Source organism: Lagenorhynchus albirostris, chromosome 6 (genome assembly GCF_949774975.1).
Source record: "Lagenorhynchus albirostris chromosome 6, mLagAlb1.1, whole genome shotgun sequence".
NCBI classification, from domain to species: domain Eukaryota; kingdom Metazoa; phylum Chordata; class Mammalia; order Artiodactyla; family Delphinidae; genus Lagenorhynchus; species Lagenorhynchus albirostris.
In genome coordinates this window covers 69,672,433-69,691,959 of record NC_083100.1, presented here as the reverse complement: position 1 = coordinate 69,691,959, position 19,527 = coordinate 69,672,433, and the positions used below count along the sequence as shown (strand labels likewise).

At 33.7% G+C, this 19,527-nt stretch overlaps 1 protein-coding gene across 2 annotated transcripts in view; it reads left to right on the top strand.

The window, feature by feature from the left end:
• Positions 1-19,527, top strand: part of SLC4A10 (solute carrier family 4 member 10) — a 222,406-nt gene that overhangs the window by 173,881 nt on the left and 28,998 nt on the right. For both annotated transcript variants that reach the window (XM_060151482.1, XM_060151483.1), the window contains 4 exons: positions 7,890-7,995; positions 13,451-13,612; positions 15,162-15,275; positions 16,524-16,685. In XM_060151482.1, coding sequence (XP_060007465.1) covers positions 7,890-7,995; positions 13,451-13,612; positions 15,162-15,275; positions 16,524-16,685 — 544 coding nt within the window. The remainder of the gene's footprint in view (positions 1-7,889; positions 7,996-13,450; positions 13,613-15,161; positions 15,276-16,523; positions 16,686-19,527) is intronic.

The window sequence follows — 19,527 nt, the reverse complement described above, 5'->3', positions numbered from 1 at the left end:
TTCTTTTGCTTGTGGATATCTGATTTTCCCAGCATGATTTGTTGAAGAGACTTCAGCATTTCCCCCTTGTGCAGCTTTGCTATTCTTGTTGAAGGTCTTTTGACTGCATAGGTGAGAGTTTATTTCTGGGCTCTCTATTCTGTTCTGTTGGTCTATATATCTGTCTTTGTTCTAGTACCATACTGTTTTTATTACTCTAGCTTTGTAATATATTTTGAAATTAGGAAGTATGAGGCTTCCAACTTCATTCTTTTTTTCTCAAGATTGTTTTGACTATTCAGGATCCTTCATGGTTCCATATGAATTTTAGGATTATTTTTTCTATTTCTATAAAAAATGTCATTGGGATTTTGGTAGCGATTGCACTGAATTTGTAGATCACTTCGGGTAATATAGGTGTTTTTAACAATATTAAGTCTTCCAATTCATGAACACATTTATATCTTTCCATTTATTTGTGTCCTCTAATTTCTTTCAGCAATGTTTTATAGTTTTAAGTGTAAAAGTCTTTCACATCTTTGGTTAAGTTTATTTCTAAGTATTTTATTCTTATTGATGCTATTCTAAATGGGGTTGTTTCCTTAATTTCCTTTTTAGATTGCACATTGTTGTTTATAGAAACTCAACTGAGTTTTTTAATGTTGATTTTTTTTTTTTTTTGCGCGATACACGGGCCTCTCACTGTTGTGGCCTCTCCCATTGCAGAGCACAGGCTCCGGACACCTAGGCTCAGCGGCCATGGCTCACGGGCCCAGCCACTCCGCGGCATGTGGGATCTTCCTGGACTGGGGCATGAACCTGTGTCCCCTGCATTAGCAGGCGGACTCTCAACCACTGTGCCACCAGGGAAGCCCCTTTAATGTTGATTTTTATCCTGCAACTTTGTTGAATTCATTTATTACTTCTAACAATTTTTTTATATATGGAATTTTTAGAGTTTTCTTTGTATTAGATTATGTTCTGTAAGCAGAGATAATTTTACTTCTTCCTTTCCAATTTGGATGCTGTTTTTTCTTACCTAATTTCTGTAGTAGGACTTCCAGTACTATTTTGAATTGAAATGGCAGGAGTGAGAATCCTTGTCTTGTTCTTTATCTTAGAGGAAAAGCTTCTGGTTTTTCCCCAGTGATTCTGATGTTAGCTGTGGGCTTGTCATATATGACTTTTACTATGTTGAGATAATTCCCTTCTATTCCTAGTGTGATGAGTGTTTTTATCATGAAAGGGTGTTGAATTTGTCAAATGCTTTTTGTGCATCTATTGAGTTGATCATGTGATTGTATCCTTTGTTCCATTAATGTCGTGTATCACAATGATTGATATTTGTTTGTTGAACCATTCTTGTGTTCCACGGAGAAATCCTACTTGGTTATGATGTATGATCCTTTCAATGTATTGTTGAATTTAGTTTGTTATTATTTTGTTGAGGATTTTTGAATCTATATTCATTAAGAATATTGTTTTTTAGTTTTCTTTTGATGTCTTTTTCTGGTTTTGGTATCAGGGTAATTCTGGCTTCATAAAATGAGTTTGGAAGTGTTCCCTCCTCTTCAGTTTTTTGGAAGAGTTTTAGAAGGATTGGCATCAGTTCTTTAAATGTGTGGTAGAATTCGCCAGTGAAACCATCTGGTCATGGGCTTTTCTTTGTTGGGAAGTTTTTGATTACTGATTCAAACTCCTTACTAGCTATAGGTCTGTTCAGAATTTCTATTTCTTCATGATTCATTCTTGATAAATTGCATGTTTCTAGGAATTTATCCATTTCTTCCAGGCTATGCAATTTGTTGGCTTGGAATTGCTCATAGTAATCTCTTATAATCCTTTTAATCTCTGTGACATTAGTTGTAACATCTCCTCTTTCATTTATAATTTTGAGTCTTTATTATTTTTCTTGGTCTAGCTAAAAGTTTGTCAATTTGTTGGTTTTTTTAAAAAACCAACTCAGTTTTTTTTTTAAAAAACCAACTCAGTTTCATTGATCTCTACTGTTGTTTTTCTAGTCTCTATTTCACTTATTTATGCTCTGATGATTATTATTTCCTTCCTTCTGCTAACTTTGGCCTTTGTTTTTCTTCTTCTAGTTCTTTCTGCTTTAAAGTTACATTGTTTATTTGAGAATTTTCATCTTTTTAATATAGGCAGTTATTGCTATAAACTTCCCTCTTAGTACTGCTTTTGCTGCATCCTATAAGTTTTAGTATGTTGTTTTTGTTTTCATTTGTCTTAAGATATTTTCTAATTTCTCTTTTGATATCTTCTTTGGTCCATTGGTTGTTCAAGGATATGTTGCTTAATTTCCATGCATTTGTGAATTTTTTAGTTTTCCTTCTGTTATTGATTTCTAGTTTCATTGCACTGTGGTTGGAAAGTATACTTAGTATGATTTCAGTCTTCTTACATCTGTTGAGACTAGTTTTGTGACCTAACATGTGATCTCTTGTGGAGAATGTTTTGTGTGTGTTCGAGAACTCTGTGTATTCTGCTGCTGGTGGGTGAAATGTTCTGTATATGCTATTAGGTTCATTTGGTCTATACTGTTGTTCAAGTCCTCTGTTTCCTTATTCATCTTCTATTTGGATCTATCCATTATTTAAAGTGAGGTATTGAAATATCCTAATATAATTGTGTTACTATCTATCTTTCTCTTCACTTCTGTCAATGTTTCCTTCATATATTTGGGTGCTCTGCTGTTAGGTGCATATATCTTTTTAATTGTTGTATCTTCCTGGTTAATTGACTCTTTAGCCTTATATAATGTCCTTCCTTGTCTCTTTTGACAGTTTTTGACTTAAAGTCTATTTGTCTGATATGATTATGACCCACCCTGACACCTGCTCTCTTTTGGTTACCATTTGCATATAATATTGTTTTCTATACTTTAACTTTCACTCTATGTGTGTTCCTAAATCAAAAGTCTCTTCTAGACAGCATATAGTTACCACCCTGACACCTGCTCTCTTTTGGTTACCATTTGCATATAATATTGTTTTCTATACTTTAACTTTCACTCTATGTGTGTTCCTAAATCAAAAGTCTCTTCTAGACAGCATATAGTTAGATCTTTTTTTTATCCATTTAGTCATTCTATGTCTTTTGATTGGGGAGTAAAATCCACTTACATTTAAGTACTTATTTATAGAGAAGAACTTACTATTGCCATTTTATTAGTTGTTTTCTGTCTTGTAACATTTTTGTCACCTGCCCCCTTTCCTCTCTTTTTTACTTCCTTTGTGTTTTGTTGATTTTTTTTTTTTTTAGTAGTGATATGTTTTGATTCCTTTCTTATTTTCTTTTGTGGATGTTCTACACAAAAAGGTATTTTCTTTTTGGTTACCATGGGGCTTACATAAAACATCTTATATTTACAACAATCTATTTTAAGCTGATAAAATTAACTTCAATTGCATACAAATACTCTTCACTTTTACTCCCCCCTTGTTACACTTTTTATGTTATTGAAGTCAAAAATTACATCCTTTCCTATTGTGTATCCATTAACATATTTTTATAGTAATAGTGTCTAAAAATACTTTTGTCCTTCAACTTCTATACCAGAATTAAAAGTGATTTATGTACCACCATTACAGTATTTTGTATTTGTCTATATACTTACCTTTATTAGCAAGCTTTATACTTTCATATGTTTTTGTATTGCTGTTCAGCGTCCTTTTGTTTGAACTTGAAGGATTCCCTTTAGCATTTCTTGTAAGGCAGATACAGTGGTGATGAACTCCTTCAGCTTTATTTTTGAAACCTGGGAAGGTTTTATTTCTCCTTCATTTTTGAAGTCCCCCATTTTTTACCAGATGTAGTATTCTTGGTTGGAAGTTTTCCCTTTTAGCGCTTTGAATATGTCATACCACTGCCTTCTGGTCTGTAGAGTTCAGACTGAAAAATCCACTGGTAGTATTATGGAACTTCTCTTGCACATGGTGGTTAGCTTTTCTCTTGCTGCTGTTGAAATTTTCTCTGTATTTGACTTTTAACAGTTTGATTATAATGTGTCTTAGTGTGGATTTCTTTGGATTCACAATGATTGGAATTCATTGGGTTTCTTAAATATGGATGTCATTTCCTTCCCCATTTTTGGGAAGTTTTGGGGCACTATTTCTTTAAATAAGCTTTCTGTCCCTTATTCTCTTTCTTCTTCTTCTGGGGCTCCCATGATGCATATATTGATTTGCTTATGATATCCCATGTGTTCCTCAGGCTTTCTTCACTCTTTTTCTTTTTTCTTCACTCTTTTTTCTTCACTCTTTTTTCACTTTTTTTCATTTTGTTCTTCTGACTGAATAATTTCAAGTGACCCGTCCTCAAGTTCACTGATTCTTTCTTCTGCTTAATTGAGTCTGATGTTGAACTCCTCTACTGAATTTTTTAGTTAAATTATTGTATTCTTTAGCTCCAAAATTTCTATTTTGTTCTTTTTAAATATTTTCTTTTTGTTGATATTTTCATTTTGTTTATGCATCATTTTCTTGATCTCATAGAGTATCATTATAATGGTTATTTTAATTCTGTCAGGTAATTTATATACCTCTATTTCTTTAAGATAAGTTTCTGATTTATTTTATTCCTTTGTATGGACCATGTTGCCCTGTTTCTTCATGTGTCCCATAACTTTGTTTTAGGATTGGCACATTTGAAATAACAGCCACCTTTCATAGCCTTTAGGAACTTGCTCTTTGTGCAGAAGACTCTTATTAATCAGCTTGACTAGAGATTCTGGGGGCCTCTCTAACCCTTTCTTGGAGGGAAGGGGATGCAAATTCTCTGAGCCTCGTGTGTGCAATTTCTCAATAAGTATTGCTGGTTTCTTTTTCCAGGGGCTCATAATCTTTTGCTCCCTCTGAGAACAAGGGATAGCAGAGAATCTTGCTGCTGTAAAACCATAGAACTTACAGTAGCAAGATTCTCTGCTATCTCTTGTTCTCAGAGGCCTCCAGATATCTACCATATGATGAGTCCCCATCAGCATCCCAGGTTAGGTGAGACAGTTGCCATTTTATGACATTTTATGACAAGACAGATACCAGTCCCTCAGTAGCCCTCTGAAGAGCTGGAATGTCAGATGCAGCCTCTATTTTCTCTTCACCCCCAGTGTAAAAAGTGTAAGCCAGGGTATTCTCTACCACTGCTGAGTGCCAGCTTAGAGGAGGGGCTGATGCAGTTAAAGTGAAATTGCTCTTCTTACCCGTTTGAATGTGGCTGTTCACAGCTTTGCACTCAGGTACTGCAACATCTTAACTGGATTCTGGAATTCTCGTCACAGTATTTTGGTCCATATATTGTTGTTAAATTGAAGTTTCTATGGGGGAAGGAGCACTGGGACTTTCCATTCAGCCATCTTGTGATTTCACTTCTTCCCTGGTTCACTCTTGGGCTCTACCATACATTTGTCATTCTGAGAGTTCTTTCGCTGCTTTCTTAGGTTGGAAAACACTCTTTCCTTCATCCCAACATCTTCTCTTAGTTCAGACCCTTTTTGGGATTCTACTTGGCAGGCCAGGTCCTTCCTTTACTGCAGTTGGAAGGATATGTATATATCCTATATAAATTTATAAATTTTATATGTATATATAAATATGTATATATATTTATGTTTCTATGTAAATATTTCTATTTTTTTAAGTTAGTCATTAGGAGCAGACTGCCTAGGTTTAAATTCTGGCTCTGATGTTTCTAGCTGTGTAACCTTGGCCACATCACTCGTGCCTTGATATTTTCATGTGATTAATACTACCTATTTTAAGGATTAAACATAAAAGTACTATTATTGTTAGTACTACTCTTCTGTTCTGCTTTTACAAACATCCTGCTTTCATATGCTTTTCATATTCCATTTGTTTACATCTCTCTTTTGTTGATATTTCTCCTCATGTTTCTTTTTATATTATTTCTTTGGCTAATGAATTCTAGGTAATGAGAAAATAAACATGTGTGTTCAGTCCTCTTTCTTAAGCTAGAAGCCAAACCTGATTTTTAATTTTAGAAAATATTCAGTGATTTAATGGTTTTAGTGTTATTTTTTAATAATTTAAGATATTTTTAAATGAAATTATTCTCTCTCTCTTCATATATTATCTTTACCATATTTGCCTAGTGATCTAATGACCTAGAGTCAAAATTAAACAGGAATTTTCTTTCTTTTGATAGATTCTCAGTGATAGTAGCAAAACTGTTTTAATGCTGGTCAGAATTTAATTCTCTTTAAAGCACTGGAAGCAAAATAAAGAGTGTCAGCATGTTAGAGAAAAGCCTAGTGTTTTTTTTGTATTACATTAATTGAAAGTTAACAGTTTTGTTACATCTTATGAAAAACTGAAAAATGAACCAGAAAATAATGATGAGAACCATGATGATGATGGCAGCTACAATTTCAAAACTGCATAAATGTATACCAGTCACTTAATATATATCATGTTACAGCCCCATGAGAGCCCAGGTGGGGAATACTCTAACATCTTTTAGTGAGAGCAGGAACATACCTGTCTGTATTGCCCAAGTCAAGGAGAGTTTCTTGTAATAATAGACACTCAGTACACTTTGAAAAATGAATGAATGGTGGTAAAAAAAAAGAACAGACTAAAATTCCTGATGTAAAAGACAGAAGAGAGGGCTTCCCTGGTGTCGCAGTGGTTGAGAGTCCGCCTGCCGATGCAGGGGACACGGGTTTGTGTGCCGGTCCGGGAGGATCCCACATGCCGCGGAGCGGCTGGGCCCGTGAGCCATAGCCGCTGAGCCTGCGCGTACGGAGCCTGTGCTCTGCAACGGGAGAGGCCACAACAGTGAGAGGCCCGCGTACCGCAAAAAAAAAAAAAAATAAAGAAGAGAGACTGTTGCTTAGGCAGAGGAATTTATCAAGTAGAGACTGTAATATATTTGCCTACAGAAATAATGGCAGTTGGGTTCTACAGTTAAATTAATATCACTAAAACAGCAATCCAACTAATATACAGGTTATGTAGTATATATGTGGCTTAATCTGAGAGCCCAACCACTATTTTTATAAAATGCTTCTATAAGAAAATGCTCTCTGAAGGGCAAATAATAGACTTATGAATGAATTTTTCAAACAATTTGTAAATTGAAGTCAACATCTAAGACAATTAACTTATTGATAATCTTTGCTTTTGTCTTCTCATTTACTTACAAAGTTATAAAGAACATGAGATCAAAAGCTGTTTTTTATTACATAACAGTACCACTTTGCCCAGCTTTTTGCCCAGCTTTTTCCTATTCTCTCTGCTCTTACCCCACCCAGCGTTCATCATGTTACTTTATATGTAGTAGCTACTCAAAAATCTTTTGCATACTGATTGTTTGATTTTTAATAGAATTATCACTCATCACAAAGAAAGTATATCCTGAGATACCTAGGGTTCTTGCTTCAACCTAGCTTTAATTTTAAATTACATTGCAAAATTCTAAATGATCTCTAAAATATGAATTATAAACTCCAATTTTAATTGATATAGTTATACAGTATTAATTAAAAATAAGTAATTATAATAATACATTTGAATGTTTATAATTTTTTCCCACTTGACTTATAATTTAGAGGCAAATGGTTGTTGTAAGGTCTAGAAAGCATCTTGGTTTAAAAGGCCTCAAAAGCCCTGTGTTCTAACCTACCCTTTAAAAAATTTCCTCTGATGGGGACAGAGAGGGAATGACCTCTCATTCCAGGAAACATTAGAAGTGATCTAATCCTAGCAATGTATCTGTCCTCTGTCTGAAAATAGTGTGTTTTGGAGTTTAGGATGACCTACCTACTTATCTCTCAGATGGAGGAAGGCTGTGACTGGGGAAGAAGGACCCATCACACATTTGTTTTAAGTATGGTGACAAAAAGATACTTCACAAAAGACACTGTTTTGCCTTTGCAGGTGTAACTGTGTGGAACCACATAATCCTAGCAATGATACTTTGAAGGAATGGAGGGAGTCCAATATTTCTGCCTCTGACATAATTTGGGAGAACCTAACTGTGTCGGTAAGTGAAACATTGAAAAATAAGTCATGGACTTCCCTGGTGGCACAGTGGTTAAGACTCCGCCTGCCAATGCAGGGGACATGGGTTTGAGCACTGGTCCGGGAAGATGCCACATTCCACGGAACAACTAAGCCCATGTGCTACAATTACTGAGCCTGCGCTCTAGAGCTCACAAGCCACAACTACTGAGCCCGTGTGCATAGAGTCCATGCTCTACAACAAGAGAAGCCACTGCAATGAAAAGCCCTCACACCACAACCTGCTCGCTGCAACTAGAGAAAGCCCGCATGCAGCAACAAAGACCCAACACAGCCATAAATTAATTAATTAATTTTTAAAAAAGAAAAATAGGTCATACCTTGAATCTTATTACTATAAGGGCTTTTATTGACTTTTTGAATGAATTATTGCCACTAAGTTAAGTGTTTTAAACAAATACTATTATAAAAGTGATGGTTTTGATTTCATTCATTTCAAGTATGCATAAGTTTACTGGGGTTTTCTTTCATTATTAAGTTTTTCCAGTAGTTATTAGGCCTGAGTTACTCTGAAAGCATACATATATGGCATAATGTGACTAGATTAACTGAAAGCACATTAAATAAGAGTAGTGTTGACCTAAATGAAACCGTATGGCAGAACTAAGTCAGCCTTCTGTGTAAAGAACCCAGAATGCTTTTACTTTACTCTGTAATACTGCTCCAGCTGTTCAGAATATGTTAAGGGGGAGGGGATGTTTGTTAATATTTTAGTGTAAATATTGAACTTTTTGGAAAAACAAAAGTCACTTTTCTTAATAAAATTCTGGCACCTCCCTCAGGAAGATTTTCTTACTTCCATTTTCTCTTTATCCTCCATTCAAGAAATAGAATGGCAACATATTTTTCACCTATCAAAGTTAAATCTTATACCTTTAAAAATATTTTTGGCTTTCCCCTTTTTCTGTGGTATCTTTTTTCCCCCCTCATAGCTGAATTTCTCAGTTCTTCTTAATCTCTTGCCGTATTGTGCACCTCCTTTTCCATCTACATTTGCATCCTTTACTTCTGGTCAATCAAATCTCATAATTGGAAAAATCGAAAGTGTTCTGGTTTTAATAAGTATTAATATCTGAGTCATTCTAGTTTCTTCTCTATTCTTCCCAGTCACAAACATTACAATCCAAAGCTTCTGCCACTTTATCTACCCATATAAGCTCAAATCCCATTATAACCAGGGGCATAAAACTATATAAATTCTAGTTCATTTTATGAAAAACGTATCATTTAGTAAGTGAACCAGTTAGTGACACATAGAAATCTTTTTTGTTGTACAAATGTTATAAAACTCTAAACATGATTCTTGTAAGAGCACTTGACCTATTGCCTATTTTATCAATTTTCCTCATTAAATATTTTCTTTCAGAATCAAAATCAAATTACTTACCTTCTGTTTAAAATTCTATCTTGACCTACATTTTACTACTTTTCCTCTTATGCTAGTCGTTTGCTCTAAAATAAGCCTTCACTTACTTCTGTTGTTTTCTTCTGTTATGGTTAACATTTATTCTGTCCTATTTTTCTTAGAAAAAATAACATTACCAAACTGTTTCCTTTCAGAGAGCCATTTAAATCGATCAGTAAAAGAAATGATGAGCTGAACAAGAAAGAATGCTACAGTTATTCAGAATTTAGACATGGGATTGTGGTTGGTCCATTCAGCAGTGCATCTTCCATTTATATTTCCCTTTTGTAAACTATAAAGATATTATGTCTTGAGTCCCTTGCTTTTGTCCCTCATCTTGGTGTCCCCTACAATACAGTAACCCAATAATCTCATCTCTAAATTATTTAACATGATAATTTACTCTGTGTTTTATCGTCTTGAACAATTTAATATTAAATAATAATATTCATTCCATGTAGTAGCAAACCCTGAATCATAACTTTCAAAGAGACTCATAGCACAATTGATCTAGCTAGCCATGAGTTAATTTTAAATATTAGAAGTTTTAGGGTCAAGCAGAGTACAGTGAAAAATATTTTGCAATCAAAGCAAATCTAGCACTGTGGTTTTTTTCTTGAAGTTCTGTACTAGGAGTTAACATTCTGGCAGAAATTTTCATATTATTTTTCATTAGTTAAAAGCAGTTTTTGCAATAGGCAATTGCTAATCTTGACCAGAAATAGCATTTATCACCAAAGGGAATGCTACGTAATGAAAAAATCTTACAATTTTTAAGTCAATGAGGGCCATAAGATTGTTTTGTCTTAAATGTTATTCTGGGATTTCTTTCCTCAGCATAACCATTAGTATCATCAAAAACATTGTATTAATAAAGCACTGTGCTAATGGCTATTATAACTAGTTTTGTAAAAATAGTCATGTGATATCTACTTTGTATATTATTCATGTGATGATTTTTAATTGAATTGTTACATATCTCATCAATTGTAATTTATACCTTGCTAACTCTGCAAGGGCAAAGAACTTTAGCTTTCTTTGATTCTCCCAAACAGCTGTATGCATAATAAGTGTTCAATAAATATTTAATGATCGTTTTGAAAAATAGTCTCAAATCACAAATTTACTATTTAATGTAAATATCTTGTTTTGGTTGATTTTGTTTTCCAGCTTTATTGAGGTATAATTGACAAATAAAAATTTTGTATATTTAAGGTATACAATATGATGTTTCGGTATATGTATATGACGTGAGTGATTACCACAATCAAGCTAATTAACCTATCCATCACCTCAAATAGTTACCTTTTTTTTTTTTTGGTGAAAACAATTAAGATTTACTCTCTCAGCAAATTTCAATTATTTAATGCAATATTATTAACCATAGTCACCATGTTATACATTAGATCTTCATAATTTATCCTGCATAACTGAAACTTTGTACCCTTCGGCCAATATTTCCCCATGTTTCCCCTGTCCCCAGCCATTAGTAACCATCATTCTACTCTCTGCTTCTGAGTTTGACATTTTTAGATTCCACATGTAAGTTAAATCATATAGTGTTTGTCTTTCTGTGTCTGGCTTATATCAGTCAGCATAATGTCCTCCAGATTCATCCATGTTGTTGCAATGGCAGGATTTCCTTCCTTTTTAAGGGAATGATATTCTGTTATATATTTATACTACATTTTCTTAATCCATTCATCCATTGACAGACATCTAGGTTATTTCCATATCTTGGCTATTGTGAATAATGCCTAATTCAAGTGTTTTATAGCAAGCTAGAACACTTAGGTTTCTATGTTTATATATATTTTTAGCAGTATCTCAAAATCTGTCATTATAAAGGAATTCCTAGGCGAGGTTTAAAATATTCACAAGCAATTAACTAGCAATTGGTTAAGAATCGTTTTAGTGCCAGAATTACATATTTAGCTTATATATAAGTAAGGGGCAGGACACTAATGCCAACTTTAATTTCTTATTTTATCAAACTTAATTTTTACCAACTTATAACACTGCTGAAACTTAGAACGTGTTGAAGAATAATTAGTAGAAATGAGTTTGTCAACAAGCAGTTTTTCATTTTTGTAAGTGAAACCATATGTGAGACTCAAAATAAGAGAACAGGATTTGGATTTAGTTTTCTCTTCCAAATCTCAGTACTTGTTTTGTGTGTGTGTGTGTGTGTGTGTGTGTGTGTGTGTGTGTGCGCGTGTGTGTGTTAAAGGTACAGTTAGTATAAACCAGAAAATAAATGTAGAATTTAGTAGTTCACAATTTTTCCTTTTTAAATAGCATACTGTCCCCCTAAAAGGAAGAAAAAATAAATATGCTTTTCGAATTTGCTTTGAATTAAAGTAACTAGGCAAGCTATTGGCAATGTATTATAGATTATAAGACAGTTAAATGATCCTTTAAATGGTATCTATGTTCCTAAGATTTGAGAACAAGACCCAGCCAAGTCCAAGACTTGGAGGACTTTTATATCTGCACAAAAGACTGATCACAAATATTTAGATAATGTGTTTACAACAGAGCTTCTAGCTCCTCTTTGTATTTATCCATTCTTCTTAACCATTACTTTGCTTAGTAATTGCTATACTAGTATCTCTGGACAAGGGACAAGAGACCGGACTAAAAAATTCAAGGATTCATTTTTGCTACTTTATCTATTTTAACAGAGTTTTGAGAGAAGGAAAATTAAAGCTATAATTAAGGCCTGGGGGATTTTTCTTTGGTTTTTCAATTAGCCAAGTCATTGTGCTCTGTATTAAAATAGATAATTGGAATTCAACTTTAGCTAGCAAAGAATGTAGCATTTGCAGTTAGATTAGAAAAGGGAATGGAATTGTTTTAGATAATTATAAAGTATACAAACAATATTTCTCAAGAATCCTAGCCTTAGGGGTAGCTGCCCCAAGTAGATTTTACTAGTTTGTTTTTGGATAACCATGTAACAATCTGTGATTTAGTCTAGAATATTTTGAAGGTATTTGTTTTCTGCTATACAAGGACTCCAGGGCCTGAAACTTTGTTCATTGGACAGTCTCTGTTGGTGATCAGTCCGTCAGTCCATATTTTTCTCTAAGATCTTTAAGTATATGGCACAATTCAGTTTCTGTTCAGGTCCAGATATCTCAAGTACTAACAAGGTCACTGGATCACTTAAACCATTCTTTTCTCTGTTTTGAAATGAAAAATTAAAATTTAGTGTTCTAATCTTTAAATTAAAATAGTAAAAAGCAAAACGTTTTTAAAAAGTTTTAATTTCAAAATATTAATGTTTAAAATGCTCAGTTTTTTTCCTCCAAGAAAGGAAATTTTTTTGACTTTGCTGCCACCTCATGGCTAAGGCAGCAATTAGAAATGATCCTTCAGAGGCTTATAAACTATATACCAGGAAAAAAAAAAGACCATGAAGAAGTCATAGTAAATATGAACTTTGCATTGCTTCTATACTAACTTTTTCTCTTTTGTTCTATAATTTAAATTTGAGCCCCATCTTTGACTTTCAGTTTCACTCCAGTAATAATGTATCATAGTTTTTTTGTTGCTTTTCTCACCTTTCTTGGGAGCTTTTGGACTAGATAATTCTACAAAATCATTGTTCTTCTTTAATAATATTCCCACCAAAGAAATATCATGTTTGTATCACAACTCTGCTGCCGCCCAGCAGCGGTGAGCCCATAGCCAATTACTTAACTTCTCTACACCTCAGTTTCCTCAGACATGAAATAGAAATAATAACAACTACCTATTTTATAGGGTTGATGTGAAAATTCATTAAGATGGTGATTGATAAATCAGTTAGTTTCATAGATTTAAACTTAATTTGAAAAGGCAAGAATTTTAGAAGTGGTTCATATTGCTCACTACCTATGCAACTAGGAGCCGTAACTGAACAACTTCAGCAACTCAACTGCAAGCGATCTTAAGATGTTAGTTTTCTGAAAGAAACGTGTCCACCTTTTTTGCTTAATAGCTCCATTTGTTTTACTTCCTCTGGCAGGAATGCAAATCATTGCATGGAGAGTATGTTGGACGAGCTTGTGGCCACGAGCACCCATATGTTCCAGATGTTCTATTTTGGTCAGTGATCCTGTTCTTTTCCACAGTTACTCTGTCAGCCACACTGAAGCAGTTCAAGACTAGCCGCTATTTTCCAACCAAGGTACTTAGACTACAATTTTTCTGATCAAAACGTGAACCAATATAAAGCATGTTATGGAGTCATGTGTGTTTTAGGACAAAAGAAAGAGCTATTGCTGTCGTTAAAGGAGCCACGAAAAGGTTTTTGTGTGATTGAGCTGCCAGTTTAGGAGTGGGCATGGTGAGGAAGGTAAGAGAAAGCATTTTGTGATACAGTGCTAGGAGTACACATTCCCTTCAGGCTTATCTCCTAACTTCAAATCCCAGAGATAAACTCCCACTTTCCCACTTTCATTTTTGGAACTCAAAAGCACACACTGCATTACTGATTGTCACTTTCTTGCCCAGTGAACAGTGGGAACTATTCCAGCCTGACAGACACCTCATAGGAGCCACTGTTACATTCTGTAATTGGGAAAGCCCCTGCAAGACTCATTGGAACACTATCCTCTTTTTCATTTTTAAAGTGTCAGTCCCTCCGCCTAACCCACCACGTTTGCATCTGCATATTTGGAAAGGAAAGTAAACAGAGAAACAGCTTAGTTCAATATTTAACACTGCAAAGTAACACCTATAAGGTCTGACTCAGCCAAAAAAGAAGGAAGGAAGGGAGGGAGGGAGGGAAGGAGGAAGGAAGGAAGGAGAAAAGAAAAAGAAAGAAAAGAAACAAGAAAACAAGCTTTTTAGGGATGAGCTAAAAATTGTGATGAGAATTCTACTCTGGGAAAATGTTTTAAGAACTGCTGTTTGAGAGAAACTTCTGTTTTTCTTACCTCTTCCTTCTGTAATGTGGAAGATTCAATTTTTTCCCCCCAAAGCTTAATTTGATTAATATAGAATTATTTTTTTTGTATCAAACTCCTGCATTTTGTATGTGTTTGTGTGTGCGTCATAAAGGCAGCCTAATAAAAGGCAGATCTTGTTGATTATTGTTTAAGACTTTTTCTCAATGAAGGCTTTATAAAAGAGAAATGGCTTTAAAAACTGGCTTACATAGAATAACTTTTAAATTTGCCTACTCTGTTGTGCAAATTACCTGCTGCCATACTTGTAGCTCAGATAAACTAACTAAAATATTATGCTTCTTCAATAAAAATAGATAATTTTATTTTATGGTATTTCAGGTTTATGATATTAAAATGTTACCTACGTGAGAAAGAGTACTAAAATATAGCAAAATTCTAGCCATGCAACCTTATTCTGTGAAATAAATATTCACATACTGGAATTCATAATAAACTTAGATTTTTATCAGCACTGCTGATGTAGTGATATTGTATCATGCAAGATTCCCATAATAAACTTAGACTTTAAATGAAAACAGCACAATCACCATTGTAGCTATTCCATAATGCCTCATTTTTAAAATGTTGAGTGTGTATTCATCCTAATGACAGAGATACATAAATATAAATATGACAAGAGTTAGTAGTAATATTATAGTATGCGTAAAATATAATATTATGATATTATGTCATAAAGTGTTTATAAAGTGTGATTCTAGATTATGTTCCTGAGTATTCTTCACTATTTATAGTTCCTTCAGTGACAAGTGTTTTCATTATGTTTAGGTGCGATCCATAGTGAGCGACTTTGCTGTCTTTCTTACGATTCTGTGTATGGTTTTAATTGACTATGCCATTGGGATCCCATCTCCAAAACTACAAGTACCAAGTGTTTTCAAGGTGAAGTTATCATAGGATTTACTATCATCTCTCCATCTCTGTAGGTCTAATTTTTATTCAGATGATGGCTATAACCCTAGTACTTGGGATTTTCATGAAAATATAAAGAATATAGATTAATATAACAGTAAATAAAATGCCCACAGCATGACTAAAATTTTGGCCTAATATTAAAAAAATAGAAATCACAGAAATGGAAACCTAGAGGCAGCTTGAAAAAATTTTCTGTCAATTATTCCAGTGGGAATATCTATATTCTTAAAAGATAAGGAAGCATTTTGAAAGTAAGGGTAACGCACAGTGGATAGGGCTTGAAAACAGATAAAACTAGGTCTGGAATAGAGTTCAGACCATGTTACTAACTATGCAACCTTGGGCCAGTTACTTTACCTCTCTGAACCTGTTTCCTCACCTATCAAAAAGAGCGAGGGGGCTTCCCTGGTGGCGCAGTGGTTGAGGGTCCGCCTGCCGATGCAGGGGACGCGGGTTCGTGCCCGGTCCAGGAGGATCCCACGTGCCGCGGAGCGGCTGGGCCCCTGGGCCATGGCCGCTGGGCCTGCGCGTCTGGAGCCTGTGCTCCGCGGCGGGAGAGGCCACAGCAGTGAGAGGCCCGCGTACTGCAAAAAAAAAAAAAAAAAAAAAAAAAAAAATAGCTAGGGACTTCCTCAAAGAATTGTCAAAATGATTTCCTTTGGGACTCATCTCAGGCACCAGCCATGTTTTAACCTTTCCCTGAGCCCATGATGTGATCAAACGTCTTTTTGACATTTTTACATAGTGACCTGGATACACATCTAAAATAAGAGTTATACACAGTGGTCAATGTGATATTTGTAAATGTAAATAAATTTGCCAATCATAAATGATAAATATTAATATGATTTTATTTAATATAGGTATTGATTGAGAACACAAATTTGTGAGTCAGTTTGTCAGAGCTGAAATCCTATCTCCACCACTTACTAGCTTTGGGACCTTGAAAAATTTACTGAACCTCTCTATGTCTCAGTTTCCTTATCTGTATCTTCTTTAGACTGTTGTGAAGAAAAAAATGAGTTGAAATATTTAAAGCACTTAGAATAGTGTCTGGTACCTTATAAATGCTTTGTGAATATTATTATTATTAAATATATAATTCACTTGGCATATCAGTTTATAACTAGGGTTTTCCTGGTATTATCTGTAAGACAATTTGATTAGGTATTCATTAATCCAGTTAATAACTGTGCATTCTTTAATTTTTCACAGCCCACAAGAGATGATCGTGGCTGGTTTATTACACCTTTAGGCCCAAATCCATGGTGGACAGTAATAGCTGCTATTATTCCAGCTTTACTTTGTACTATTCTAATTTTTATGGACCAACAGATTACAGCCGTCATCATCAACAGAAAAGAGCATAAGCTAAAGGTATATTTTAACCTCCATTTTAATGTAAATCATTGTGATTCAACAGATGTCAATTATACTTTATACTGATGTTTATTATATTTTGTATTCTATAGTCATTTGCATAGTGAAATATTAAAATATTTTCAGATTCATAATTTTATTTTCTATATTCATGGTACTTTGTCTTACGATAAGTTTAAAATTCATTCATTAATTATTAATTAATTAATTTAATTATAGCACTTGGCTGAGCTCTGAACTCTGGAACCCTACCTCCAGGACTTAAAATTTAAAAACATTGCCAAAGTTCTAGCTTTCTTTACCATGTTTAGCTCACTGTAATGAAATAATCTATTTTGGTGAAGTGTAGCTTTACCAATTTGTCTTACATCTGGGGTTCTTCTATTTCTCTATTTGACCTTAAGTATATCTATTAGATTGCATTCATTTTGGAACAAATTACATCTTCAAATAATTCTCATTTTCTTTAGTCGTTCCTCCATCTATAATGTCTATGACATTAAAACCAGTCATAAATGTTATAGTTTGTGACATCTTTGTTGAATTTTAGTGCAGATTCTAATGACTTTCTTTTACAAAAAGAATAAATATGAATGTATCTTATTTATTATATTCTGACCCTGCCATTTGGCAACTGTGAAAAATTAGCTGTCCACTGGTGTGCAGTTTGTCTGAGATGTGTAATGTGAGCACTATCATTTATAGGAATATGTTAAATAAAATCAAAAAAATCATTGAATGGTTAAAAGTACTCTGAATCAAACCTTACAAAAACAGAACAGGCACAATTTTGTTTTTTCTGGTATCATGGGATAATTGCCAGCTATCTTCACATACTCTTTAAACTCTAGGAAAAGTTTCATTGTCAGAGCAACAGAAATCATACTTTATAGAATTTTTAAGTATGTTGTTAGAAAGATTTAAAAATCAGATTGCTTGAAGTATTTGATGGGAAGTAGTAATGACATAAGTATAAGAAAGCACAGTTATTTGTAATAAATCTTACTGAAAAGGAATTTTGTCTATTATATTGGGGAGAGTGTGTGTCTCTCTTAAAATAAAGAGTATTCTTTATTCTCTTTGTAGAAAGCAACTTAAGCGTGCTCAAAAACCTTTTCTAAAATGAGTTCATATTCACTTCTTGTTTTGGTCAAAAAATTTTTTGATTATTAATGATGTATTCTACCAAAATATCACATGAAGTCTTAGGAACTAGACCAGTGATGTGCTGGTACATGTTTAACAACCAGTCCTCTGTGTATAAAAAGAAATACCCTGATTTATAATGTTTGCCGATTTTCATGATGTCAGTACTCCCATCGTGGCCCATTTCAAGCTAAAAGAGTGACATCAAAAAATTGGCAGGAAAATATTTGAAAATTAAACAATTGGTTCTTTTAAGTCTGTATGAGCTGGCTCCAAAATACTGCTGAACTACATTATTCAATATTAGAAACTTTAAATCATTTACAGCTCTCAAAACAAGAAATTCAGATTTCCAAATTAGTAGTCAACTTATTTAATATCAATCATTCAAAAATATTATTTGCTTTTAAAATATCAGCCTTCTGCAAAAGCAAATACACCACAACTTAATTATTAAAGTTATGTAGTTGATTAAGTAGATCTATAAAACCGGTGTTAAGAACTTAATGTTGAATGCTGTTAGTCTGCTACTCTCTAAGGAGTAGGAAAACATTTTTCCTAGACACCAGTTTATTTTTTAAAACTGAAAACATCTCTATTTTTCCCATTTCTGTTTTAATCATACACCAAAATTTGTATTTTCATACTACATATGTTGCTTGTTGTTTTTACATAAGAGCATTATAATGGTAATTATCCGATGCCAACAATATAAATATAAATCTGCATTATCATTTTTAATGGCAGTATATATATTTCCTTGTATGGCACATGTTTTAAAATGAACTAAAAGACTCCTGTTTTAGAAAGAAAGTAAGCTATGTAGTCATTGTTTCCCTTTCAAAGGAAGTTGTTTTTTTTTTTTTTTGGCTTTTATAATTAGACAGAAATATCACTGATTTAACTGAGAAATTTTCCTTGTAAAATTTTTTTCTAAATATTAGTGGAATCATTAAAACAGAATGTGGAAGTAAATGAAGAATTGCCCAAGGTGATGTTACCTTTTTGGCTGTCCTGTATGCTTGCTGTTTCCAGATCTCTCCACCTTATAAATCACATATTGCTTGCTCCTTGTTCTTCATGAGCCCATGGTAGGCCCTTGACATTCACAGACTTTCCAAAGCTCCAGATCAACAAATATACCATATTTACCTCCCCTTTACATGTCGTATAGAATAGCTAAAATATAATAAAGCATTCTTTAAGTGGTCCTTTCAAGTATCTGCATTTATAAAATTAAATGTAAAACTAAAGCATTTACTATTTTTGTCACTGAGACAAACTTGAGACTATATTATTAAACTATATTACATTATTTGTACATTACTTTTTATTGTACAAATGACTATGTAATCAAAAGATTCATATTTTACCCCTTAATAGCCTGGATTTAGTAAACAGCAAATCTGGCTTAATCATAAATTTGCTACATTGCCGCAAGCAGAAGAGTTAGACTTTTCTTGGCCACTATGAGTCTGAACACCCCATTCTCCTCCTTGGATATGGATATTTGCAAAGTAAGTTCCTTCCAGTGAAGACATATTTTATCTACACCGAACACTTTTTTTTTTTTTTTTGGCCTTTAACCCTTGTCTTCTCTAAGCTTCGCTACAGTGTGGTCTGCTGCTACTGATTTTCCTGTTAATAACAGCAAAAAATCACTTTCTCAGAATGTTCTTTACTCAGAGTAATG